This window comes from Poecilia reticulata, chromosome 21 (genome assembly GCF_904066995.2).
Source record: "Poecilia reticulata chromosome 21, P_reticulata-male-v2, whole genome shotgun sequence".
Classification (NCBI taxonomy): Eukaryota; Metazoa; Chordata; class Actinopteri; order Cyprinodontiformes; family Poeciliidae; genus Poecilia; species Poecilia reticulata.
This window is the reverse complement of record NC_088850.1, coordinates 6,531,630-6,558,454: the sequence shown is the minus strand read 5'-3', so window position 1 is coordinate 6,558,454 and position 26,825 is coordinate 6,531,630. Positions and strand designations below refer to the sequence as shown.

Sequence of the window (26,825 nt, the reverse complement as noted above, 5' to 3'; positions counted from 1 at the left end):
GGTTCTGACGTTAAATGTTGCATTTCTTATTGTGTGGCTTAACTTTTTTTTTTTGCACCAAGAAATTAAGGGTTGGAGTACATTTAAGGTCTTTTCATAACAGATCAGATTTCTTGATTTTAATGGGGGTTTTTTCTAAAAGAGAAATTACAAATGACAGAAGACGTTTTCAAAAAGTGGTTTTTATTTCAATCAATCCTTCTGTAAGTTGAACAGCGGATTATTAATTACGAGGTTATAGTTTTAATTTTGGCAAAAATAATTACAATTTTACCAGAAGGACTTAAAATTAAGTGAAAAAAAGTAGTTTTAATGAAGAAAAGTTTAATCATTTTCTGTGTTGAGTCATTATGAAAATAATATTTGTATTCCTAATATATTATGGCTTTATTCTCATGATTGAAAGGGGGAAATAAAGAAAAAGAATTGCAGCCTGACCCGTAGATTCCATCATAGAGTTGACCTGAATTCAAAGTCCAAATAAACAGAAGCTGAAAAACACGTCTGTTAAACAAGATGGCCGCCGTAGGTGTGCTGACATCACTATGAACTATGGTAACCCAAGTGGTGCATTGGTAAAAAAATAATAATAATAAAATTCAGGCTTTCCAAAAATTAAATCATCAAAAAACTAAAATTTGATCAGTGGAATTTGACAGACAATTTGTCTTTAAAGTTGTATAGAAATATGTATTTTCATATAGTGTCACATTTAGTCTCTAGATGTGCAGCTAGTACAGACATACCCTGAGGGGTTGCTGCTAAAAAGTGATTTTGACTTAAGAGAGCTGTATATAAATGCACATGTGTTAAATTCAAGGGATGTGAATATTTATAACACTTACAAAAAAAAAGAGAAAAAAAAGAAAGAAAAGGAATCGGTCCAACAGAAAATGTAAACATCATTAAGTCATATTTGTAAAAGTTTTTTGTAGATGTTCCTCTTACCATCAGCAAACTCGTCTACAGAGGTGACTGAAAGCAGACTGTGCTGGTCGCTGCTCTCAGAGTCTCTACGGAGAGGTAGGGGGCCCGCCCAGGCACCCGCAAGGTGCTCTCTAGCCCATGAAGTCGAAGACGAGCAGGAGGAGGATGAGGGCGCCTGATGAACCAACACCGTCTCTGCGTGATGGCGGGAGGAGGAGGAAGAGGAGGAAGAGGTTGACGGGAGACAGAAGTCTAATTCTCTGTGTTGGCGGCTCCTGCTGGAGCTTTGGCCCCCCGCGGCTCCCTGAGGAAGCCCCTCGGAGAGCACGATGGGGACCCGCGACTCTGGTGGAGCTGCAGCCGGTGGCGGAGAAGGAGGAGGTCCAGACATGCCACAGGGTCCGCCACTTCCATATACCGCCTCTTCGTAGGAGGGCAGGGACACCTGGACGCCCTCCACCACGATGGAGCTGGTCTGGCCTGAGACGCCCTGCTCCCTCCTAATGACCAAATACAAACACACAATAATTTAACACCTAAAGCTAAACTGAATATGTGATCTAAAGGTGACACATTGTGCTTCCTATGGGTTATGCAAAACATGTTCAATACATTTTTAGACAATGAGATTACAAGTTCTCAGTTCTGCCTATTTTGAGCCTTTTGCAGGTAAAAATTGCTACAATTATACAATCATGCATCTTTAAATGCATTAGTAGAGCCTCCTGGATAACCAACAAGAATACAGCAAGTGGTTTTTGGCCGGTAAGTTAACAACACTTGTCTTTCCAGCAGCCATTGTACTGCACAAACAGCTGTAAAACCAGAAAACTAAATATGCTGGAGCTCAGCTTGGGTTGTTGGGTTATAAATGACAGTTAAAAATCAGGAGGTTTTTGAAAAGGCTCCTTTTCCAGACACCAAAAAACATAAACTTATTGGCAAAAACACCTGCTTTTTTTATGCGTCTAAAAATGTATAAAATATGAATTTTTCATAGTAGTTCCCTCTTAAATACGAAACTCGGTTTTGGGTTAGGGTCTAACGTGTTGCGAGGTGCAGCAAGATCTCCTAATGATTAGTGTTGCCTGTTTATCGGGCTGTACGAAGCCATCTGGTCCATTACACAATCAACAAGACCGCCAATGAGCATCAAATCAAATCACCCTGGCTTTTCTATCACAGAGCACCAGCAGATGCAGTTGTCAAATGTGATCAGATTAACTTTTTTTTAAATGCTTTTATTTTTATCGGCCAGGAAAGTCAGAAATGAACGCTTGCAGAACAAGTCATACATGAGCTAAATTACACAACAAGAATCAACCAAAACATGACTAACAGGTAAGAGCGTAGAAGAAGTGGACATGCGGGCCTTTTAATGTTATAGATTTAACACATTTTAGTAATAAGATGCAGAAAACATTCTCTTCGATAAAGAAAACACAACTTACTGCATGAAACCAGTTCAGTTTTGCGGTATGAGGAAACGAAAAGGGAAAGCTTTGACGTGGAGGTTATCTCACCTGTTATGATGGAAGGACTTGAGTTTTGGCTGTACGAGGACAAACAGCACCACTAAGAGCAGGATGAGTAGCACAGAACTCGCTGTGGTCAACACGATGGACAGCGCTGGCATCCCCAACGGCAAGCTGGGCTCCTTGTCTGGATGAGCCACAAGACAGATCGGAGTAGAAGCAGTTAGATCGCTGATTCACACGCACATTTCCAGAGAGACTTTGGACTTTTAATCAGTTTTATAAGAATAAATAGAAAGATTCACAGTGAATTTGCAACTTGCTAAAATGAGAGCGAGTGACTTAAAATCAAATATACACATTTTATTCAAATCTTTAATATGACAGAGTATTGGGGCCGGGCTGAGTTTTTTTTTTTCTGCAATTACAAGAACAAAGTCAAAAAAGTATCATTTTTTTGGTGTAGTAATCATCATAAAATTACTGCTTCATTCCACTAAAATTACAACTGTATTCTGGTAATATTATGACTTTACTCCCATATCATTTTGACTTTATTGTCATGTGACTTTTTAAATCATATTACAACTTTTCTCACAATATGTTCTTGTATTATTCCGACTTTGTTCTCGTAATACGAGGACTTTATTCAAATACGACTTTTTCTCTTTTTATGATGCCTCTTGTCCTCAGTCATAATTTCCCACATTTTCAAGCCTTCAAAGAAAAAGAAAAAAAGGAAGGAAATAATCAAAATCCAAAAAAACCAGTAAATAGGATAACAAACCTTGTGTTAGTCTGCAGCTGATCTGCATGGGATTGTCCCACTCGCCGTTAAGGCAGGTGAGGTACTTGTAGTCGCCCTTCATTGTGTATCCCTCGTCACAGAAATACTCGATGACGGTGTTGTGGACGAGCCGGTGGCAGGGAGTCGGGTGGCAGCGGTAGCCTCCGTTCTCTGGCTGCGTAGGAGGCGAACACACTGGAGAGAGCGAGGTGAAATGGATGTTTGATTAATATTACTGCGGTCAGAAAATCTGTCATTATTTCTACCTGTAGAGAGACTTCAGAGCTCAGAGTTTACCTAGAATGACTCGCTGCTTCCTGCCAGCTCTGAAGGACAAACCTTTCTGTCAATGTTACTGTATTGTATAGAGGCGCGGTGAAGAGACATTTCAGTTTGAGTTTACTCGAGTATTATGTGCTGAAGTTCGACTTCAAAAGCCTGCACTACTGTCTGAAAGGAAGTCATGCATCACTTTACTTCCACTTTGTGTTAATTATAGAACATTGCAATAAAATGCATCAAAAACACAACAAGCTTTTTTGGTCTAGTTTCTAGTGCAAATATCTTAATAAACTTGGAATACGACAAACTAAAAGAAACATTTCAGTTTCAAGATATAGGCACTTGTTTCAAGTAAATACTGATGAAAAAGTATTGGTCCATTGGCAGACAAATCAACTTAAAACATGGGGAACATTTCTTGTTATAGGTAAAATAATCTGCTAATGGATTAAGTACTTCTTCATCAATGTTAAGGAATTATTTACTTAAAACAAGCCTGTTTATGTAGCTACAAAGGTACTTTTAGGTTAGTTGTGTCTTATTTCAAGTGAACTAAGATATTTGCACTAGAAACTAGACCAGAAATACTTGGTAAGATTTGTGTTTTTGCAGTGAAACGTTAAAGATTTTAATTGGTATGACGTACTCCATCTTGAAGTTTATCAACATGAAATTACATTTCTTTTAAATCAGCAGTAAAGTTGCCGCTCACCGTAGTTTTTGATACAGTTTGGAGGTGACCGGGACCAAACTCCATCACTGGTACAAAAGACAGTAGCTGGTCCATCTGGAGTATATCCTGGATCGCAGCCAAACGTGAGCTGGGAGCCAGGAGGGTAGGAGACCTGGTTGGACTCGGTCTGGTTCAGCAGGCTTCCATGCTGCACTCTGAGCGGCGGCGAACAACCTAAAGTCACAACGACAGGAATATTTATCGGCTCGCTGCTTGAAGGATTGGGACACAAATGGGATTTGAGCTTCGCTCCTCCGCCTTACGTAACCAACTCCCTGCTGCAGCCTGGCAGCCAGTTTGAGATCATAATCCATATTTTATAATGCAAGATTTAAAAAAAAAAGAAGTAATTATGTGCTATGTAAGTAAACCGAGTTGAGCTTGCCTCTAGACAGGATGTGTATCTTAATTTTTAATTTAGGCAGAGATTTTCATGTACCAGCCAAGTGGAGTAACAAACTGTATACCTTTTGGAGGAATGTTCTATTTACAATTTGGATTTATGTTTAAATATCACATAAAATTTACTCAGTGTGTAGACAAGAATTGTTTTATTGCCACTCTGGCATTCGAGTGCTGCATTAATGTTGCGCTGACATAAACCTTGGCCTGGTCTACCCTGAAGGCAGCTGCCGTCGGGTCAAACGACCTTTCAAAAGGGGAAACTGTTGACAAGTAGAGCTGATAATTAAAGCGCGCTGGTATTGTAACCAAAACTCTGCTGCATCTCACACCACAAGAAGAGGAACACTGGATCGAGATGACGAGTTAGATGGAGGAAGTCTTGCTACCGTGCAGAGGATTAAAATGTCACAGTGAGCTCTGTATAGATCTAATTCCTCTAGATTAGCTCCTGCTCATTAAACCGCCCTCTTCCCAAACTGGTCATGGCTCAATCTGGCAGTAGGTCTGGGTCCTACTCTGGGTTCATTTATTTTCTGTTAATAGCAGACTTCGATATCCGAGCCAGCCAAGAAACACAGGATGAGGCAGTAGCCTAGAGTTAATCATGTTTTGATCCACCTTAACAGGCTTCGTCTACGGCGCGGCGGGGCAACGCCAGCTCCTCGTGGAGCCTGTGTTTTACTGCGGTGAGAGAAAATCATCTAAATGTGTGTTGTGTGCCAACAGCTCCTCGCAATAACCCCCACATTTAAAGCTACGATCTGGCGAGGGAGAGCATCTAAATCCAGCACATCTGACACAACACTGCAGCACCTGTGCAAACTGAGGAAAACTCGGGGCCCAGACGGTAATCTGAGTAAATCTGGTGTGGCGCCACCTGACGGCAGGTAATGTAGAGCAGCTGTCACACCGTTTCCCGTCTTCCCATGTTTGCTGCTGGTGTATTACGGAGTCTAAATGTGGGGAAATGAAAGGGATTTTGTGAAACATGTCCTGTCATATCTTTAAGGAAGTGCTCCCCTTCTGAACAGTGCATGTATGTTAGGATCAAGAGTGTAGAATTCAGTATTCAGACCAGGATATTGTCATTTAATTTGTTTCCCCCCACATTGAAGGATCAAGAGACCATCTAGCACAGCGGGGGTCAAACTCGTTTTTATTTTGGCTCATGTCAAAAACCTGAATGTTCTTAAAGGGCCGGTTGTGCCAGAATACAGTGATAAAACCAATTAAACTGTTAAAATATAAATAAACAGCCGTTCCTCTGGGATTTTGTGATTGTTTTAGCATTCTTTTCTTCCCCAATCAAAATTGCAGATTTTGTGGTGCCAATTTAGAAAGTAATTATTATGATATTTGCACTACTGTCTAATAAAAATCAGACTTTTTATTACTTGTCGTATCAATTACAGACTATAACTTGACATCAAGTCAGGCTGCAGTCACTTAAACCCAATGTTTTTGACCAATTTTGAGAAAATTTGAAGATTTCTTGATTTTGTTTGAATTTTGCAGATTTGTGAAAAACTGGAGGAACTTATTGATGTAATTTGGAGACTAAAGGGACACATAAAAAGCTACGGCAGTAGAGAGCTGGAAAGAATTTATTGCAGTTTTATGTGGTATGCATGTTCCACACAGTTACTGCTTTAAGTGTGATATATTGCTTAGGCTTATTTGTTAAAGTGTCAAATACAAACAAAGGCAATCTCACAGACCTTTTTCCTTTGGCTTCATGTTTTCCTACAGAACTCAAAGTAAAACTGGTGTGTAAGAATCGGGGCTTGATTTCAGTAGAAACCAGGAATGTGTCATGATGAGATTTAAAAGGCTATTACCAGATCTATTACTATTGCATATATAAATTAATCTTCTAATAATAGTTTGATGTAACTCTTTGTTTCACTTCTTTAATCTGTTTTATAAAGTTAAACATTGCATAGTAATCTTTTTTTAATTAAAATGGGAGTTAAAATCTACTTTCTTCGTTCAATTCTTGATTCGATTCCTTAAAAATCTTACTCCCCATCCTCTACTGAAACTTTTGACAAGTTGCCTGTCACAAACAAACAGGAACAGAGCAACCAGCCACATCGCCCCACTTCAGTGTGTATTTAGAGATCGAAAAGAGACTATTTCCACAGCAGAGCCTCAGACGTTCCCTAATCTCCAGAGAGAAACGACGCTCTAAGCTGGCACCAGAAGATTAAATGCAAACACTCAAATGTGTGAGGCTCTCTCTTTCTCTCTCTCTCTCACACACACACACACACACACACACACACACACACACACACACACACACACACACACACACACACACACACACACACACACACACACACACACACACACACACACACACACACACACACACACACACACACACACACACACACACACACACACACACGTGCAGGGAAACAAAGTCAACACCCATAAACAAAGGCACGCCCAGGGCTGACAAGACTGACACCAGTGGGCGTGTTACTGAACTGTGCTGCTGGATGTGTTTACTCAAGAGGTTTAAAGACGAACAAAACATTCAGTTACCACAGGGTTATAACAGCTACGTCATAAAAATCTGATTTCACGCTGCTTTAGGAATAAAAACATGCTGCATAACTTGGGGATTTTATATTTCATAGCTCACCAAATGTCTTGCTCAACAGATATATTGATTATCAACTCATTTAACTGTGACTAAGAACAGTTCTTGTTCTAAAATATTATATACTTGATTAAATAATATAGTTTTAGCTTCCATTAATTCCACAACATTTTTTTTTACAAAATGCAAAGTTACAGAAATCCTTCTCCCTCCAGGATCCCTTTTTCGGAAAACAATTTCCAGTGACAGGTCAATCTCAGATTTGACCCCAACGTGTGCTTCATGTGGTAAAACAACACCAAAATGTATGCATTTAAAGTTGAACTTTCTACATCCTTCCTTTTGACTTACACACCCGAACGCCGACTGCACATCCACATTTCAGGATGTTATTTGACACCGTGACCAGAGCAGTTGTTCCCTGGAAGGCTTCGGGGAGAATAACGGCTCTCCAAGGAGAGGACGGAGGTAATGGAGGTGGTAAAGGTGATGAATTGATTACACCTGACTGAGAGGCAGAATGGGACAAAACAGGCCTTAGGGGGCAGTTCAGGGCAGCAGCTTTAACCCCTGCTGTTATCCTTTGTGGTGACCCACAAGGCGGTCAATAGAGCTGATGTGGACAGAAGAGTCGTAATGGTGCTAATCTTTTTTTTCCCCTTTGAAATGCTTTTATTTAAGGGAGAGCCTTAAAATTAGAAATGCATGGGTGCCTTTATGCATGGTTGTTACTCAATAACCCAGGCATAAAACTGAATGAATTACACAGAGCTTAACTAGAAGAAAGGCTAGTGTGTTAATATTTTTTATAAATACATGTTGAAATTTTCTTATAAAACTCATTTTATAAGAATGAGTTGAAGGCAAAAAAAACCTGGGATGCACCGATGTGAAAATTTGGTCCAATATCAATAACCAATATAAATATTGCTGTTACGGCCAATAACTAATATTTATCAATATTGTATATTAAATATATTTCACTACCCTTTGAAACCTTAAAGAAAAAGCTGCTTCAGTTAAACTCCTACGCTGCAGGATTATCACCGTCACATCACTCATATTTTACGTAATGTGGGTTTTTTTCTTTGTCAGGAGATCATACATTTATTCATACATAACTTTTTCCTTAAATAACATAAATCACCACACTGACGAAACAAAAATAGAGGAAAAATATATGCATAAAAAAAATTAAATAAATGTATTTGTGCTCTCAACACTAACACGTGGTTGAGAGCACAATTAAACCACCATGTGAAACCAAACGGTTTCAGTCTGAATTCATCACTATCAGTGCAACCGAGTGCAACACCACAGCTTGCAAAAGAATAGACACAAAAAAAACAAAGGGTCTAAATATAAACCGGCTAAAAATAAAACCATCTCTCTCCAACAAAGACACTCGCACACAATTTCTTTAAGAGAAATTGAAATGCAGGTCATCTGAAAAACAATCCCAAAGGTGGGAATTGTAAATGTATGCCACTCTGGCTACTATGAAACTTTAAAATGCTTGAACTACTGCAACAAAAAGTGAGATAAAGGGAGGATAAATAGAAAGATGAGGCCATAAAACACAGCAAACAGACAGGAGGAGAAATATGACAACGTCAGGTGGAAAATAGGGTAGAAGCAATTACAACCTACAAGCTACAAACATGTTTTGGCAGGTTAGCATGAACCAATACTTCTGGATGTAATGCATGACGATTATAATAGCCTGGAGGTGAGGCAGAAATCCTGATGAAGAGATTCTGTTAGCTGAAAGAGTGAACTCAGTCCAGGTGGCCAGAATGTGTACAATGTTTGTGATTCAACCTGTTCGTCTCCCTGTCAATTAGCCGAAAGTTAAAACCGAAACAGAAAAGATGAAAACAACCGACCGAGTTGATTTGCATCGCCTAATCAAAGTTTAGTACAGCATGTTCCGAGGCTTTCAGGGAGGGAATGAGTCACAGTAAAACACAAGCTGTTATCTGAGTCTCGCGAGAGAGACTTAATTTAAGAAATGGCAAAAAGCAATGACTCAAACAGAGTTGTGTGTGCTCTGCGAAAGCTACTGAAAGACAAAACAAAAATTTAAATAAGATAAAAATCCAAGCTCTCAAAATGAAGGAGACATTTAAAAAGGTTAAACTATTACAGTCCATTTGAGCACACAATTATAAGCTGATCAAAGTGCTTAGTTGCTTAAAGATCAGAGAATAACTTCACGTCGAAGAGAGACTCTGCCTGGACACACCGCCCGTGAATCTGATTCCTAATCCCAACAGCTAGAGCCGTAAAGCTGTGCTGGAGGACACTCAGCTCACGGGTGGAGGGGCATCAAAATCCCCTTCCTAGCCCTGAGGTGCCGGACTGCCTGTGAATATCTCTGCTTTCCCATCTGTCGCTAATGGCACACGTCTGGTGAGCGCAAGAGGGGGGTGGACTGGGATGAAGAAAGAAAAAAAAGGAAAAAAAAAAAAATCAGGGTGGGAGAAAGATGTGGGTTTTAGCAATCATTGCCCAGGCAAATTAAATTTCTAATTGTTCTCCGTTACAAGCCGGGAGCGCATTACAGCAGATCAGATACTGATTACTTAAACAGTCAGCTGGCTATGCTGCTTTCTACAATGGCCCATAAAAGAGGGTGTGTTTTCCTCTATGTGTGTGTTTTACATAGAGAGAGGAGGAGGGGGGGGGGGGGGGGGCTGTGCTTGGATTAGGCTACAAACTGAAAAGATGACGACGTGGTCCATTTTTCCCGATAAATACGTTTTGTATATTAGTTGGCTTCAGCCCAATCCCTTTGTTGTTGTTTTCTTTTCTTTTTTTGATGATACTACAATCATTTTTGGAAACCAGGATGTTTTTGTTTTTCCGTGCTCTCTTGTCTCTCCAGCTAATCCGTGGGATTTTTAAGCCAAGCTGTTGTTATTAGAGTGTAGTACGGTGAAGCAGAGCCCACGGTCTGGTAGTGTCAGAGAAATAACAGCACTTGCACTAATTTCTGCCGCTAAAAGATAAGCTCAGTCGTAAATATTAACAGGGGATTAAAGCTGGGGTGTGTGTTGTTATTTTTATATTTGCTTAGAAGCATTTAAAAAGAATGCCTGAGTAAGTTTAGTGTGTTTAAATTGGAGGTAACTCAATAAAAACTGCAGAGAAAATAACTTTGATTTTTAACTTTAAAATTGGTAAACATATCTGAAACTTTCAACTGAAGTTATTTTTGACTCCCCTGATTAGTCCCGAGTCCATTGGAAGCTAAAGAAAGCTTTTTAAATCTGAAAATTTCCTGAAATTTCCCGTTAAAAACACTCATTGGTGATAAAGCTGCTACTGAAGGAAGTAACCAGTTTCTAGTATTTGGAAAATACTACAAAACTTTTACCAGCTTCTAAAATATTAACTATTTTCTGCAGGAGCATGTCGGCCGTTTCATGACAATTCACAGAAATCTGAACATTTTAGAACAAAGCTGAACGTAATCCTTCTGAAAAGTCCAGTTCAGAAGGAAGATGATTGGTATTAGGAAATGTTGGAAGTCTACAGGAAGTCTAATAGTTAAGGTAAGCATCTCTTTATTGTATGGATAATATGGAATATATATATATACACACACAAAGAAACATATCTATGGCTAGCATTAACCTAATTAACTACAATAAATGTGCTGAACACTAATGATATGATGCTAAAGACAGTTTTAAAATGCCAGCTGTAGTAGTTTATCTTTGTGTTGCTTGAAGTTCGTTTGCAGTTTTAACATATGAACAACAAAAACCTAAAAAATATAAATAAATCAGAGAGTTATTCCATCAACATGGACACAGCTATTTAGTATAACTTTAGGTGAATTTTACTCATCAATACTTAAAATAAATATTTTTTAAAAAGTCAAAATTTGTGGTAAAATTTAACATTTAGTGAAAATCTGATCTTGTGTAATAAATTACCAAATTGTTCTTTGCTGGAAATAAAAGCAATTAAATCTCTAGAAAAGTGTGAACTTTCAGTTTGACACCTGGTAATAAATATAGAAAAACTCAATATTCCAAATGTCCTCTCAGAACCGTATTGTGTGACGTTAAAGGATGCATTTCCAACTCATGCAATTTAAATCCCTTTTTTTCCATCTCACTTCAACTCAAGTATCACAGAACAGCCAAGGCAGACAAACATGATTCAAGCAATAAGAGGTGCAACTTGAGCTGAGAGACTCACACGAAACAGATAGTGTGTGATTGATACTAGCAGGGTCATTTTCTTTTCAGAACAACTTCTAAATTTCATTTCTATAAAACCCACTGCTTCTCTCACTCACCTCAGGAAAACCTCACAGTAGCAAGACAGAAAGAGAACAAAACAAAACAAAAAAAAAATCTGGGTGTTTAGTAAGAGAGAACAGGTGTGAACGAAGCATGCTGAGGAGAAAAATGAGAACATAATAACCACAAAATGGTAGGTGTTTGACGTCGAAATCTGAAGGGTGGAAATGACGCAGAACAAAGCCGAAACCTCAAAGCGTCATGTTCTGCAGAAATGAGTTTCTGAGAGAAGATTTAGCAACCTGATACAGAGAGAAGTTTAAAATGAGAACGATGAAGAAGAGAAAGGAGTGTGTGGGAGGTTCTGGCACCAAGATAAAAGGAGTTTCAAAATGTAAGAACAAGTCGAGACTAAACTTTTCAATTTCCCCTAAATAAGCAGCTTTGCTTTTCTAATCTGTGTTTTATGTGTGATATACCCCTTAAATATCAAACAATATTTATTAGTTAGTTACCAGATTTGTTGCAACAACTAATAGGCAACCATCCGGCAAACTTGACTCAAGCAGCTGCATGTCTCAAAAGAGCATTTATAGAAAACCCGTCTTCCTGCAGCTGCAACACAAGGTTGCAAAAACACAGGCAAACGCCCAGAGATGGAAGTGTCTGAATGCAGAGGAAAATCCTCCCTGTCCTCATTCAGTCCACCCCTGCTGCTCCGATGCATTTAGCGAGCCACGTGTGCTGCCCGTGCGCCCCATTGTCCTCGCTCGCCATGGACGGGGCACAGTGACAGATTTAAGCAGCGTGCCTCTGAAAAGGACAACAGACAACTTTGCATTTGAAGGGTTAAATATGCATGTGAGGCCAAAGCGGGTGAGGGCAGCCATTGTGTGACCCACCGGCCCCCCAAAGACGCAAACATGTACACACTCTCGACCCTCGCACAACAGATGGGAGGATGTTCTGAGGTGGCGAACAGCGAGCGCTCCCTTCTTCTCTCTCATTGCCGTCTCCGTTGGCGACAGCTGGGAGGCAGACATTCCTACTTCTAGGCTTTCAGGAGAAAACAAAAGAGTGTGTGGGACCCCTCCCACACACACACACACGTGCATGTGCTCAGCCGAACACATCCCCCTCACTGAAAAACTGTCAAAGTAACTGTGGGTTGATCGTGTTTCAGCGGCTCGAGCCTGCCAGATAGAAGAGGCATGAGCGCCGAGTCCGCGGCGCCGGCTGAAGGTGAAAGTCGGCTGAAGGCAACCCTGGTTACCAGAGCCTGCATGACCTTGGTGGTCAGGGCCGGGCAATGTGAATTAAAAAGGAAATCTGACTTCTTACCAAACAAGATCCAATTTTTTTCTAAAAAAAAAAATTCAATACAAATGATAGGAAAGTGTTTATTTTAATTATACGGATTCAGGCTACAAGAATTTTTGTTTAATTATGAGACGTTTGTGATAAAATTACCAGAATACAGATGCAATTTTACCAGAAAAATGTCTTAAAATGACAAGAGTAATTTTAATGAAAACAAAAGCTTGAATAATAAATTATTATTATTTGTGTTGGAGTTCTTATTAAATTACTTCCTCATTCTCTGAATATTACAACTGTATTCTGGTAATATTAAGACTTTATCCTTATATTAATACAACTGTAATCTTGTAACATGAGGACTTTTTAAAAAAAAAATCTTAGTCTAAACCTTATATTCCTGAATTCAATATCCAAATTACAGAAGCTGTAAAACAAGATGGCGGTTCTGGTTGTGCTGACATCACTCTGAACCCAACGAGTAAAATTATTTCCAAAAACCAAAGTTTCAGTTAATCAATAAAATCAGTTCATCGCCCAGTCCAAAAAGTAACGCAAATAAAATGTTATCAAAATCTAGTGTCTGAAACAAGTTGTGTTTATCTCTATAATCTAGTCAAGACTTCGGTGTAAGAAGTTCAATCCAAAGCGAAAGGAGACAGAAATAGTTCTCCTCAGTCTGTTATGCAACAAAGCCGTCCCTGTTCAAGCGCTTTGTCCATCATCACAGTAATGAAGTCCAACTGGACTCTCAGGCCAACTGCTCCAACGAGTCTCCATGAGGGCGAACAAATGGCAACAGGCATCTCTGTGTAACCTCTTAACACAAGCAGCCTGCGCCGATGAGAGAAAAGGCGTGCGGTTAGCTGTGTGTGTGAATTTGTGTCACCTTTCAGGCAAACTGTGTGTTTTACAAACAATCACAAATTGCAAACTCTTTCAATAACCACTGCAGTAAATTACAACCAGAAACCGCAATCGCTCTCCTCCAATCAACACGACTCCAATGTTATGACATTTTTTTAAACAATCCAGCAATAAAGCAGTAATTTACTCAAATATAAATATATTTACGAGGAGTATAACATCATTTTTCTTTCAGCAATTACGACTTAAAGTGCTTCAATAGTTGGCTGGAGCTTTACAGATGCTGCAACTGGGATTGTCACCATAGCAGATTTTGTTGGAAGATAATCTGTCCCAGAAATTAAAGCAATAAACAATATTTGTTGTTTTGAGACCATTTTCAACTAATGTAATGACAATGGCATAAAAATGCAAGTTTGCCCTTGTGAAGACAAATAACATAATTTTGTAATGAACACTTGCTGGAAAATATCCAAAAACAACCAAAAACAATAAATAAAAGAAATAAAAACCACTTACAACTGAAACCATAACAAATATTATGATGTGTCAAAACAAAACTGCCCTTCAAAAAATCTCAGTGTAAATTATCAAGCTCATTTTAATTTATCAAGCGATCAATTGATTAATTGCTTATTGTGACTAGCTTACCTGGTGCTCAATACACAGAAGCACACCGTTAACCTAAATGGAGTCACATCAAGCCACTACAAAGATCATCATTGTTGTAGTTTTGTTTGCAATAAAACTACAACTACAGTGGCCTTTCCAGTGTGGAGGAAAGGCCACTGGTCACAAAATATTTCAGGAACCGGATGAAGAGTCATGAGAAATTACTGGATGCTGTGTAGATCCTCAATAGGGGAATTCCAGCAATATCAAAGAGAAAGCTATGAAGTTGCATTTAAGAGAAAACTCCAGTTCATGTCTCTAGTGTAACCGCTCTTTAAAAAGCAGGGAGGATGGGAGTCAGGAACAGTCATTGTTCCCCTCTACTTTTGCTTACTTACAATCACTATGAATGAAGAAGAAATGCTCTCACAAAGCAAAAGCAGGGGGTTAAAGCGAAACAGCTGTGCATTGACTCCATGACAACAGGCTACGTAAATGTAGCAGGCTAGCACATGTACAGCCCAGCCCTTCCCCTTAAGCAGCGTATCAGCCAGGCTGTCGGTTCTTAATATACACTCACTTTTAGCAAGTTATTTTTAAAAAAACACACACAAACAGGCCTTTATTTATTTTCTTAAAGCTTTCCTAAGTTGAAGATGTAGCAAAGAGAAAGCTGAAAAAACAGGAAGGACTCGATGGGAAGCTGTGTTGCCATATTTCCAATCTACCCACATTGAGGCATGCTGGGGCCTGAATGAATGTTAGCTTTGTACCACTACAGAAGATAGCCAACCAGACATTATGTTCTGCTCCAATCATGATAGCAACTAGTCAGCAAAGGGAACATTTTGTCAACAGCCAAGTAAGCTGCAGAGTAGGGAAACCTTACTATCAAAATATCTTAACGGTAGGACACAGCAAAGCAGCTCAAGATGTTCAGATAACATTTTAAACGCATTTTAACGTCATGAGCGCCGATCGTGGTTGCTCTGAAACAGTTTGGACGCCTCACCAACAGGCAAAGTCAGCATGTGTGTAGGATGCCTTGTGCCTCGTGTGCAAGGCAAGGAGCTTGTTTGAACAGAAAGCTGGTGTTGACTAACCATGTGACGACAAAAACAACCCACACTGTCGGTGGGTCTGGAAAAAAAAAAAAAAACACACACACACACGAGCAAACACCAAGGAGGAGGTGAGACAGGAGAGGAGAGAAAAGCTACAAGAACCGAGAGAAAAATGACACTGGACACTTAAAGTAGAACTGAAATCCAATCTCAAAATATCAATATTTCTAATATAATTCAGTAACTTTCCAGAGACTTAACTTGTCAATTAATATCGTGACATTTCACCTCATTGTTAGCATAAAAGCCCTTTCAGTTCTCCAGAAATAAAAATACAAGGATATCAGATAAAATTCAAGAATAGGAGCGACTGTTTCGGCGTAAGCAAAAAAAAAGTGAAGTAAAAGCAGCAGAAGACAGGAGAGGCTGGGGGATATATTTAGCAGCTCATTAGTTTGAGATGTCCTCTACTCAGCGGGTTGGTCCCTTCGATGAGACCCTTTGGAAATCATTACGACTGCATGCTGCTCCAGACAACAGCACTCGCTTCCCAGAAAAACCATTTACAAACCGTCTCTCCGCTGCTTGGCTTTATTGTTTCCTCGAAATCATTGTCAAATTCAAACAATTGATCTCAGACCACGGCTTCAACACACAAGCTCCACTTTTGAAATAAAAACAAAGCTACAATAGCACTCATGAATAATCCTTAAAAATTTGACGTGGCAAGCAATAAGATGAATAAAGTGTCAGTTCTGAAGAATCGTTTTATTTTGAAGGCGACATATTGCGTATCTACATTAGCTCCCTAATGTGGGCCAGTGTCAAGTCACGCCACATGAACGTCCAAGTAATGGCTCCACGATGCGTCAGCACTGAAATATCAGTGTGTGCAATAATAACAATTTGCTGTTCATCATTTTTAGCTGTTATGAACACATTGTAAGCCAATGAGATATGCAGCGCTTTGGTTTCCTGGCTGCAAGAGATGCTGACACCTGATACATGACTGAAAGGTAGAAATTATATCACAGTTCAGTTTCCTAATATGGTAGAAAAAGATTTATTTACCGAGGTCAAAGTTTGTAGAGGAGAGACCGCTTGTCTGGGCTGCAATAAAGACGACCAGATTGAGTTTACAATCAAATAATTTCTAGCAGGACGTTTAGTTGCAGAGTTATTATTATTATTTAATAAGCAATAAGTAAGCTGGGTAGAGGGGAAACAACTGCTCTGTTAGAACTGCTCACACAGTAACCTTTGTGTGCGAGCACCATTTTACAGCGCTGTATCTAGCGTCATCTCTTCCTGGTTCGACATTCATTAACATTTACAGTAAAGCAGGTGTCTCAGGTATATTTCCAGGTTCCTCATATTTCCAACGAGCTAAAACAGTAGGGTTAAAATGATTCATTGTGATTAAGCAATTATTGAAATAAACTACAACTAATTTAGTAATTGAGTAGTCTTTAACACACACACACACAAAAAATGCCATTTGGTGAAAAATAAAAAATATATACTGAGCAGTAATGAAGCCATTTAAGATGAAGTCTTTAGATATGTTTTAGCCAAAATTCCTAAAGTGCTATAGTTTTCACTTCACCCAGTAAATATTTGCTAAAGGAATGGTGTTGCATTTTAGGGAATAAAATTGTTTTCTTATTTTAAAAAATGATTTGAATTATTTCAAATCTGTAGAAAGTGCCAATTTTTTCACCAGTACTACAATAATTGTTAGTTGCAGCTCTGTTAAATAGCAATCAGCACAATGTGAATGTTGGACATCAAGAAGAAGCACTGCAAATGATAGGAAGCAACAAGAGTCAAAGCAGTGCAAATTGCAATCTCCAATAAGCCTTGTGCTGCCACGCTGTGTGGTGTTACTGTGTGGCCAACAATAATCCCGACCATCTGTGATCTAGAACAATCCAAACAACACTTTAAAGTGAATGAAATGCCCCTGCGTCACCTGTCCGCACTGCAGCATCTGTTTTTCCTTGCTTGGTGACCCGTCTAAAGTTTGCCTTCAGGGCCTGATTGGATGGGGGAAACTGTTAAATGGCACAGGGTGAGAGCAAAGATTGATGGCTCAAGTGATAAACACACAGGTAATGAAAGGGAAAGGCTGATGGATTTGAGCGGGCTGCTCTTAATGGCCCTCCGTGTCACCTGGCTAATGGCTAAGACCTTTTGAGAGATGGAGGAGAACAAAGAGACGAATCGCAGAAAAGGGACCTGGCACAGCGCACAATTTGCTCTGTCACAACAGAAACGGTGAGTTAGCAGATCTAAATGCTGACTGGCGATGCAGCTTACCGTGGCCTCCAATATCCTCTAAATGCACTGTTTGTTCTCGGATTTCAGAGAGGAGGGAGAAGTCAATGCATTGCTTTACTCCTGCCCGTCTGCAAAGTGCCTTGCTAATAGGACTTAAGGGAATCGTCCCAAACAAATAATTGCACTGGAAACATTATTCCCCACATCCCCAAGCCGTAGTGTTACTACAAACACTGGTAACCGAAATGACACGCTTAGTTTTTGATGCATGTACAGACCATTCTGTTGGTACATGAAGCAACATACTTTAAAGACCGCTGGAGATCCCAGAAGGCGGCCATGGCACATTCAGATATTTTTCTCTGTGGTCAGTGAGGCTTTGCTCTGCTGCGGAGACAGAAGAGCCATCAAGACCCGTCTCTATGACCAATCTTCAAGAGAACTAATTCACATAAAGTCTTTCCATTGGCTCCCTGTTGCTCGGAGAATGGACTTTAAAATACTTCTGTTACTTTGCAACAGAAACTAACAGAAGGCACCAAAATATATTAAAGATCTGTGGTTATTGCATCAAACTTCTAGACTAGGGGTGGGTATTTATTGCATCGTTAATCATGATAAATTTCTTAGCATAAGAATTTTGATTTATTGCTGTCACAATAAACACCAACTGGTGATGTTTAAACCACCTAAAAACTGTCCTTATGGCCAGGATTGATAGTTTTATATTTTCTCCACTGATTGTTCAATGAAAGCAAACATGCACTATGGTACAGTTCAAAAGAAACTGAACTGTACAGTTTGTTTTGGCCATTTTTTTCCCTCCCAAGGTGTCAAAACAGTGGAGAAATATTAAAAATATATATATCTGCAAATATCAGTTATCGAACAAAACACAAATATTAATATCGGATATGAATATTGGCCCAAATTTTCATATTGGTGTATTCATAGCTCCAACAGTATCTCAAAACACTGAGGTAAAACTTTAAATCTGTATCGCCTGTCGCATTCCAGACCACTCAGGTTTTCTGGTTCTAGTCTACTCTGCAACCTGAACCAAACACGGAGAAGCAGCATTCAGTTTCTATCCTCCACACATAACATTTCTTTAAATCAAGGCTAAAACCTCCCCTCTTTAGAGTAAAAAGTGGAATCAACATATTTGATTTGATGATTTTGATGAAGGTTTTTGATTCACTGTAATGTTTACTGCTGGTTTGAACTGCCTTGTTGCTGAAATCTGCTACAGAGATAAACTTGACTTGAATAGTGGAGACAGCTCAACACATTGATTCATGAGCGAACAGAAGAATCTGTTCATGCAATAGCCTTTCATGAGGCTGAGAAATATTTGTTCATCTTTCACAACTCCGACTATCAAAAACAAAAAGCCAAAGAAATGCAAAAGGCAGCTTTCCACTCCCACCATCTCTCCTCCCTCTTTCCCTCAGCTATGTCCTTCTTCCTAGGATTTCTTTTGTTATTCCACTTCCCGTTCTCACGAACTAACATATCAACGTCGCCAGCATACGGGAAACACAGCAGGCTCGTTTATGGGAGATTTCTGTTCATGCCCGACTTTAGATCAACGTCAGAACAATGGGTTTCAGAAGCCAATACTTATCTCTTTAACTGCTTACAGACGGACGGTTTGAACCTTTTTTTCCCACTTCTCACCAGATGGAACAATGTCATAGCTGAAAACATGCTGTGCAAATCATGGGAATAGACCCTTTGGGGTTCAGAGTTCCCATCTTTTACTCTTCCAGCTCTGACTCACTGTCTGGGCGTACTTCCTCAGAAACATGCCACAAAGGCTTACTGTAAGAAATTGACACCATATTAGGAACGGAGCTCCAGGCAGACAACTTCAGCAGGGATGTCAGATGTGCTCAGAAAAATGTTAAGAAACAAGCAACATCCACGTAATTTCCTGAAAATCCTGCAGGGGTGCTTCCCAGCAAATGCTTGTTTGTTAAAGCTCCGTTTCTAGGAACACTTTGCTTTTTTCAGAAGGTGGCTACATCTGAAGCACGGCCAAAACGTAAACATAACCATTGAGCAACGATCGCAAACGTGAATCCCAAGAAAGTCATTTGCGCTAATTCAGGAAATACGCTGCCGGTAACTTCATCACAATGAACAATTGGACAGATAAAAAGACGAGGCTTGAAAGCGATTGATTCTAAAAATATCTTGGCTCCACTTCTTCCTAATAGAGAAGGAAAACTTAAGAAAATATGGAATAAACTTAGAGACTCTGGCTTTTAAAAAAATGTAGCAAAATTATGACTGAAAGAAATTAATACTCAACACTCCTGTCAATAAAAAGAAATCCCTTACAGGGAAAAAACGCCACAACATTGATACAGCCAGCTGCTTTTTATTCATGCATGTAACAGAGCAGCTACTGGTGATGAAATTTGATATTCACTCACCATCCATGGGACGTGTCGAGGGATTACCTATGTAAATTATGTATGCTGAGAGGGAGGGAGAGAGAGGTTGGTGATTGAAACGACTAATGACCACTTTAAAGCCTTGGCAGTATGATAATATGTCTGATTAGGAATTCAATTTCATACTTTCACATCATGAATGCTGCAGTACGTATTTCTAATGCTATTGAAGCTGGCATGCATCTTGCTCATTTGAAGTTATTTTAACATCTTGTTTATTCTTCTCATAATAAAATGTAAAGGTTTCTTGTAATACATTCATATAAAAAAGTGATTTTTATTTTTTTTCCCCCAAAACTGCTTAAAATCTGCATTTTGTCTGCATATATGATGGGAAAAAAACTGATGAAGTTATTTTTAAATGACTTTTAGCACATTCACAATTCCTGTATTTTTATGTAAATACAGGGATTTACATAAAAATCCCTGTATGTATACACATTATACATTATAATGTATAATGTGTATGCATTATTTTCTGAACAATATGCCTTTTCTTTCATCAAACTGATCTCTGGCTCGATCAACAGCATGGCATATCACACTCAAACCTTTTGCATTAAAGTTACGACTCTACCAAAAGGTAATTTGAGGAAAAATGGTGAATATAAATGAAAGCAAACACCAACACTGCAGTAAATAACAGCCCAAACAAAACAAGAAGCTGTATGAACCGTATCTCATGCATCTTTAGAAACGTATGGCTTTCTTATAGAGCATTTATTTTAATAAGAAGTCAGACTGGGCAAAGTAATTCTGATTGGTGCAGGCCCAATAGTAGCTGCAGCTACAATTGGAAATTATTCTAGAAATTAAAGCTGCACAACATATCTAACAGCAATCATTGTTGCAATATCAGTGTGTGCAACTTCACATATATCTGGTCAGCTCTAATTGCCATTAATGTCCAAACCTTGTTTACATCTTTAGATGAGATACTACAGCTCAGAGACCAATGGGGACATTGTGTTCTCATAAAGACAGAAAAGTGTCAGCAAAATGAGGAATCACCGGACTGGAGTTCTGGATCAAAAGGCACATTTTAGATAATCGAAAGAAAACATGCGAGCATGCTGAAAGCAGAAACTCAGCACACTGACGGCCCCTTTGGCCTTTACATGAATCATGTATTACATAAGACAGAACGGGATGATGCGCTTCGTTCGGATCAGCACCTCCCTCCCCTCTTTGCTCAGAGACTCGTCTCTGATTGTTTTATTTCTTAATGTTGCCTTTCGTTCTTCCCATAACAACTAATCACTTAAAACAATAAAAGAATGACAAACTGAGCCCCATCTATGTGTCAGGGCTTCACAAAAACAACCCTCACACATTCTCACAGGCACTGTGGCTCTCGGTGGCAAGGACATCTGGTACATTTCACAAGCTTGTGATGTGTGGCCTGTGCACGTGAATGACTGTGGATGATACATGCAAGGAGGCTGTCAGGATGGGGAATGATGCTCCAGCGCTCACAGGTCAAAGTAAGTAAACTGGGTCTTCAGTGAAGAAGTGAAACACTGGTGTATTAGAAACTGGAACTGTTAACTTCAACTTTCATACATGAAATAAATTTCCCAACATAATATTTCGAATTAAAACATAGTGTTTGATCACTTGGAATGACAAAAGAGGACCCAAGTTAATATTTAAAGCTAGTCAGATGTCCTGAATCTCTGAATAGACGGTAAGTGTTGTGTTTGAATCAAACTTTACGGTCGGAGTATGACGTTATCTCCCCAATTGACTTAATAACTTAATAGTAAAGGAAAATTGTTGAATGAATTCACGCAGCACAAGAATGAAATCCTAAGCAACCTGAATGACCCAGAGGGCGGAGAAAGATCATTGAATCTGACTGACTTGAAAGGCAAGGTGAAAATACCTCAATCAATTCACAACAGATGGTCAAAGATGGCGGTTTATTCTGCGTGTAGCATGTGGGAACACTGACAAAAAAAGAAAGAAAGAAAGAAAGAAAGTGTGTGTGTGTTTGTGGGTCTGACTTACCTGATGCATGACCATGAGGGAGCAGGATGAAGAGGAGAAGTGCAGAGGCAGCCAGTCTGTGGGCTACAGAGGAGGAGGACGGGGCTCTCGTCGGAAACGCTACCATTCCATCGCACATCTTTTCCCCCCCCCGACAGCCAGCCAGAGTCCTCTACGGCTTAACCTGTCCGAGCCACATTGACAGGAAGGGACGCGTGGGGAGGGGGAGAGGAAGAGGAAGAGCGTGGATTACCATCAACGTTCAAGCCAGGATTACATAACCAGAAGCAACAGACAGAAAGACGGGTATAATGAGAGGCGGCTACACAGATTGGTTGACAAACCAAGCGTGTCAGAGTTCTCTCTGACACCATGAGAGAACTCTGCAGGCAGAGTTCAACTGCAGGCATTGAACTCCATGCCTGCAGTTCAATATTTAGTTAGCCTGGTAAAACACACAACTTTATGGATAAGTGTATTCCTCCCCTATGAGTTTTATAATCAGTGTACACCAGCAACAGCCCATCGATCCGAGTCTTCCTCTCATCTTGCTTCAATCCCTAATCTTTGACTTGGCACAGCATCTATCTGCATAAGCCCTTAAGCACACGATGTTGTATGTGACATAACAACAACACAGATCAGAGCCGCTAATAAGGTGGCAAAAGGCAGATGGAGGGGGTGGGAAGATCTGAATGTGCATCACATTCAACAAAAGAAATGCTGTTCAGAAAGTTATATTTGATTATAGCATTGTCATAACGAATCACAATTCTATCTAAAATGTAGAATTCATATACTTTAATACTATTACAGCAAAAAGGGAGGTAGAAATAATTAATAAATGTTCACTACAAATTCAAACAATGTTTTCAGCAGAGACTTTAAAGTGTTATGTTAAAAAGTGCTTGGTAGTGTCAGTTCTGTACGCGGTGCTGCAGCAGAGTTTAGTGCATAAAACAAGGAAATATTAAGACAGAAATGTGGGCCGTTGCTTGGCTGCTGGTATCTTTTACAGCCCTTATAAACCATTTTTATCAATCTACAAAGTTTCACTTTTGTTTTTGTTTCAATGATTATTTCAGACTTTGATTATCCATTTTCTGTACGGGTTAGTTTGAAACAAACCTGCATAGGAAATGAAGAACACAAGGCTAATTTGAATCGCCGACATATTTCATTTAGACAGTTGGAAAGGTAATTAAGTCTGAAAATAACTTTTTATTTTCCCCCCAAACTGTTTTGCTTCTCCGTACTTATCCAGATGTGGGTGGAAAACACTAATTAAAGCAATACTGGACACAAAATCAAATCTTATAAAAAGCAGCAAAAAAACTGCCAACTGATAAAACCCACATGGTGAAATGAGTTAAAATCATTAAAAGCAGGATTTGGATGAAGACCCAGAAGCCACATTTTCTGAAGAAACATGCACGCCAGCAGGTAAAAGGTTCTCAGGAGAGGGAAAGGAGCCCATTAGCATTCCAAAAAGCTGAAGCGTTCATGCCAACATTAATGGCATGTTTTCACTGAAGCCCCATTCCCATAGGTCATAACACCAGCTAATGCCTAGCTTTGGAGTGCAAGTGTGAAATGTTGAACTGTCATTCAGCCCTGCTTCAAAGGATCCAGCAGTAACGGATATCAATCGGATCCTGATCACTTCGAGGGGAATGTGGCAACAAATCATCCAGGTGCAGAGGCTAGTTTTCACTGAAGCTGCTGAGCTTCAGGGCTGGAGGGGTGATCAAAGCGCTCCGATTCTTTACAGAAAAGTGCTACTGGATGGCTTGCGTGGAGGCTTGGAAAATGACAACAACAACTGGTGGACAAATCCAGACAGCCGGCAGCAAACACCTGCTTGACGGGGTGAATATGGCAATAAAGTGAAAAGTAACAAGCCTTCCTTGTTGCAAATAGTTGCTATTCAAAGTTATGTGACGCAGATTAAAGAGGATACTCTGCATTACCCTGTCAATCATGTCGTATAATCATAGAATCTGCAAGATTGCAATGCAAGTGAGTAAAAAATGCAGGACATAAATCTGGAACAAACTTCCAGAAAACTGAAAAGCAGCCGAAACACCGAGTTCATTTAAATCAAGGCTTAAAAAAAACCCCACCTGTTTAGAGTTTCCCTTGATTATTAATAACTGGAACGCTGATCAATATATTTGATGATGATTGTTCTTGATCTTTATGACTTGATTCGTAATGTTTACGCTTGTTCCATAATTGTTTAAAGTGTTTTGGCACTTTAAACTGCCTTTTTGCAGTGGACATACAGTATATCATATCTATCTTTTTGTGTGATAAATTTCTTATATTTTCATTTCATCATGATAAATTCCAATTAATGATGTTTACAAACCCCTAAAACTGTTCATTTTTCTCCACAGCTTGTTCAAAAAGTATCAACAATCATCAATAACTTTGAAAATATGATTAAATGCAGTGGCTGTGTGCCTATTTGAGATACAAATCACACTTTTTTATGTGACTGGTGTACCAAAGCATTACAAATGGGAATATTTTTTGAGAGCAGTGTTTGTCTTTGTGGTGGTATGACTACCATGTACAAAATTATACAGTTACCAAAATAAAAAAACTACAAAAAAACTTCCTTAAATGTCCAACTAGGGTAAAAATGTTTTATATATAGTCAGAAAACTAAAATAGCTGCATGACAAAGTGTGTGCATGACTACGGTGACAAAGCTTGTGGTTTCCATCTCACAGCAGCTATTTTAGTACGATGCTGTGCCATTTATCTAATCATTTGTCTTCACATCAGAAGTTCATCTGCTTCTGTAAATTTAGATTGATCATCCCCTTCCACAGAAAGATCACACGAGCATCAATACCCTCGCTGCATGAGCGGGACAGAAGCATACCTGCATGTGGCGCCTGCTAGCGGGAGAGAGTGACGCAAATTAGTTTTGGCAGGACAATTTGGGTAGTGTGTTCAGCCAAAGAGCAGGTAGCCCAAAGCACACAGGAGGGACCTGAGCGTGCCATCTGATGCGTCGATATTTCCTTGTTGGTCCATACTGTAATTAGACCACATTTGGGTTACAAAAAGGCTTCGCCATTTTAGATGTTCTTTATAAACTGCGTGAGAAGCATCAAGGATAGAAAAGATGCACTTTGTGGCTAAACCTGAACACACTGCTGGACTGGGCTCTTGGAAAAAGCTTAAAAGAAAGTATTGACCAGCCAGATCATCAGAAAAATCAAAACTTAAGCAGAATTATTCTGCCTTCACGTGAAACACTTATCTAATCAGTGCGAAGGCACTTTGTCCAAAAAAAAAGGTTTGCAGATCTTGAGATTTGCTGACTGGATGTTACTGGTATAAATTAATTAATATCCCAGCAAGCAGTTTCACAGGGGGGGAAAAAACTGCATGCTACAAGTCTGGATGTCAACCTGACCTGCAGCAGCGTTTATGTCCTGTCAGATAGCAATGCTGAACACGACGCATCATGTTAAAATGCGTCATGTTATTTTAAACATCAACATGTTTTGCTTCATGGGGGATTTTGCATCAAGCTTTACTGCAAAGTAATCCTCAACATTAGCTGATTTAATACGTCTTAGAAATCCAGAATCTCTGAATAACACCACAACTAGTAAGATTTGAGAAAGAGGACAAAAAGAAGGGATTTCAAATAGATTTAAAAAGTATCCAGCATTGCATATGGGTGCATCAGAAAACAAAAAACAACTTCCTTGTTTTATTGCTAAACAAATCTCTGTTGTTAGGACTTTTAAGTATATAAAATGTAAATTAGTAACTGGATTGTGGGGGGAAAAAAACTGCCAATGTTAGCAGTTTGATTTCCAATTTTATTTCTTCTATGTTCCCAGAAACTGGCATAAACTGCCACAACCAGCCACGCAGCTACCCATCAAAACTGGCAGTACCAGTTTTACTGTCCCACTCCGTTTCGATGTAGATCCACAGTAATTAACTAAACATCGAAAGTATCAATCAGCAAAAGAAAAAAAAAAAAAAGAAACAGACCTCAGGATTTAAGAAATGGAAATTTTGCAAGCCAAGACAACTGTCTGTAGTCATCCACTTGCGGGGGGAAAAAAAACTATGCAACTCCCCACTTCAGATAGCAGCAACACAAGCAGCCAGCCAGCCAGCCAGCCAGCCAGCCAGCCAGCCAGCCAGCCAGCCAGCAGGCTGCTGCTGCTGCAGCTTTTCAGCTGCCCGAGGCTCCTGGAATGCAAAGGGAGCCAAGGAGAGCACCAGCACAGACATGTGTCCGGGAACAGAGAGCACTCAGTGTGCCAAAGAAACAGCCGAGAGGAGGTTTCCACCCAATAGGACCCAGTGCTGCTGCTGCTGCTGCTAGAGCCTGCATAGGCCTGTGGAGGGAGCCCAGAGACAGGACTCTGCATGGCAGCAGAGAAAGGAGCCTTTGTTATGCAGTAGTATGTACTGTTAGGGCCCACAGCTACTCAGCATCCCCCCTCCAATGCTGCAAGCAAGAGACAGAAATACACAGAAAGACTAAAGAGAGACAAGAGAAAGAGGGAAAAATAACGTGCAAGAAAAGTGGGATGAAGCAAGAGAATGAGAGATAATGCGTCGTAGCTTAAAGGTACACCTTTTTCAACAAGCCTATATGTGCTGGAACTAAAAACTAAAAAATAAAGACAACACTTAAATCAATACTTAATTTTCCCACAATTCACCTCTCAATAAGATTTCAAGAATAAATAGAACTTGCTAGTCATTGTGTAG

The 26,825-nt window shown here is 39.6% G+C and overlaps 1 protein-coding gene across 1 annotated transcript in view; it reads right to left on the bottom strand.

The window, feature by feature from the left end:
- Nucleotides 1–26,825, bottom strand: part of susd6 (sushi domain containing 6) — a 31,745-nt gene that overhangs the window by 2,544 nt on the left and 2,376 nt on the right. The window contains exons 2-6 of the mRNA XM_008397386.3: nt 22,089–22,251; nt 4,184–4,378; nt 3,190–3,384; nt 2,451–2,589; nt 949–1,427 (exon numbers count right to left, since the gene is read on the bottom strand). Coding sequence (XP_008395608.1) covers nt 949–1,427; nt 2,451–2,589; nt 3,190–3,384; nt 4,184–4,378; nt 22,089–22,206 — 1,126 coding nt within the window. The 5' untranslated portion in view covers nt 22,207–22,251. The remainder of the gene's footprint in view (nt 1–948; nt 1,428–2,450; nt 2,590–3,189; nt 3,385–4,183; nt 4,379–22,088; nt 22,252–26,825) is intronic.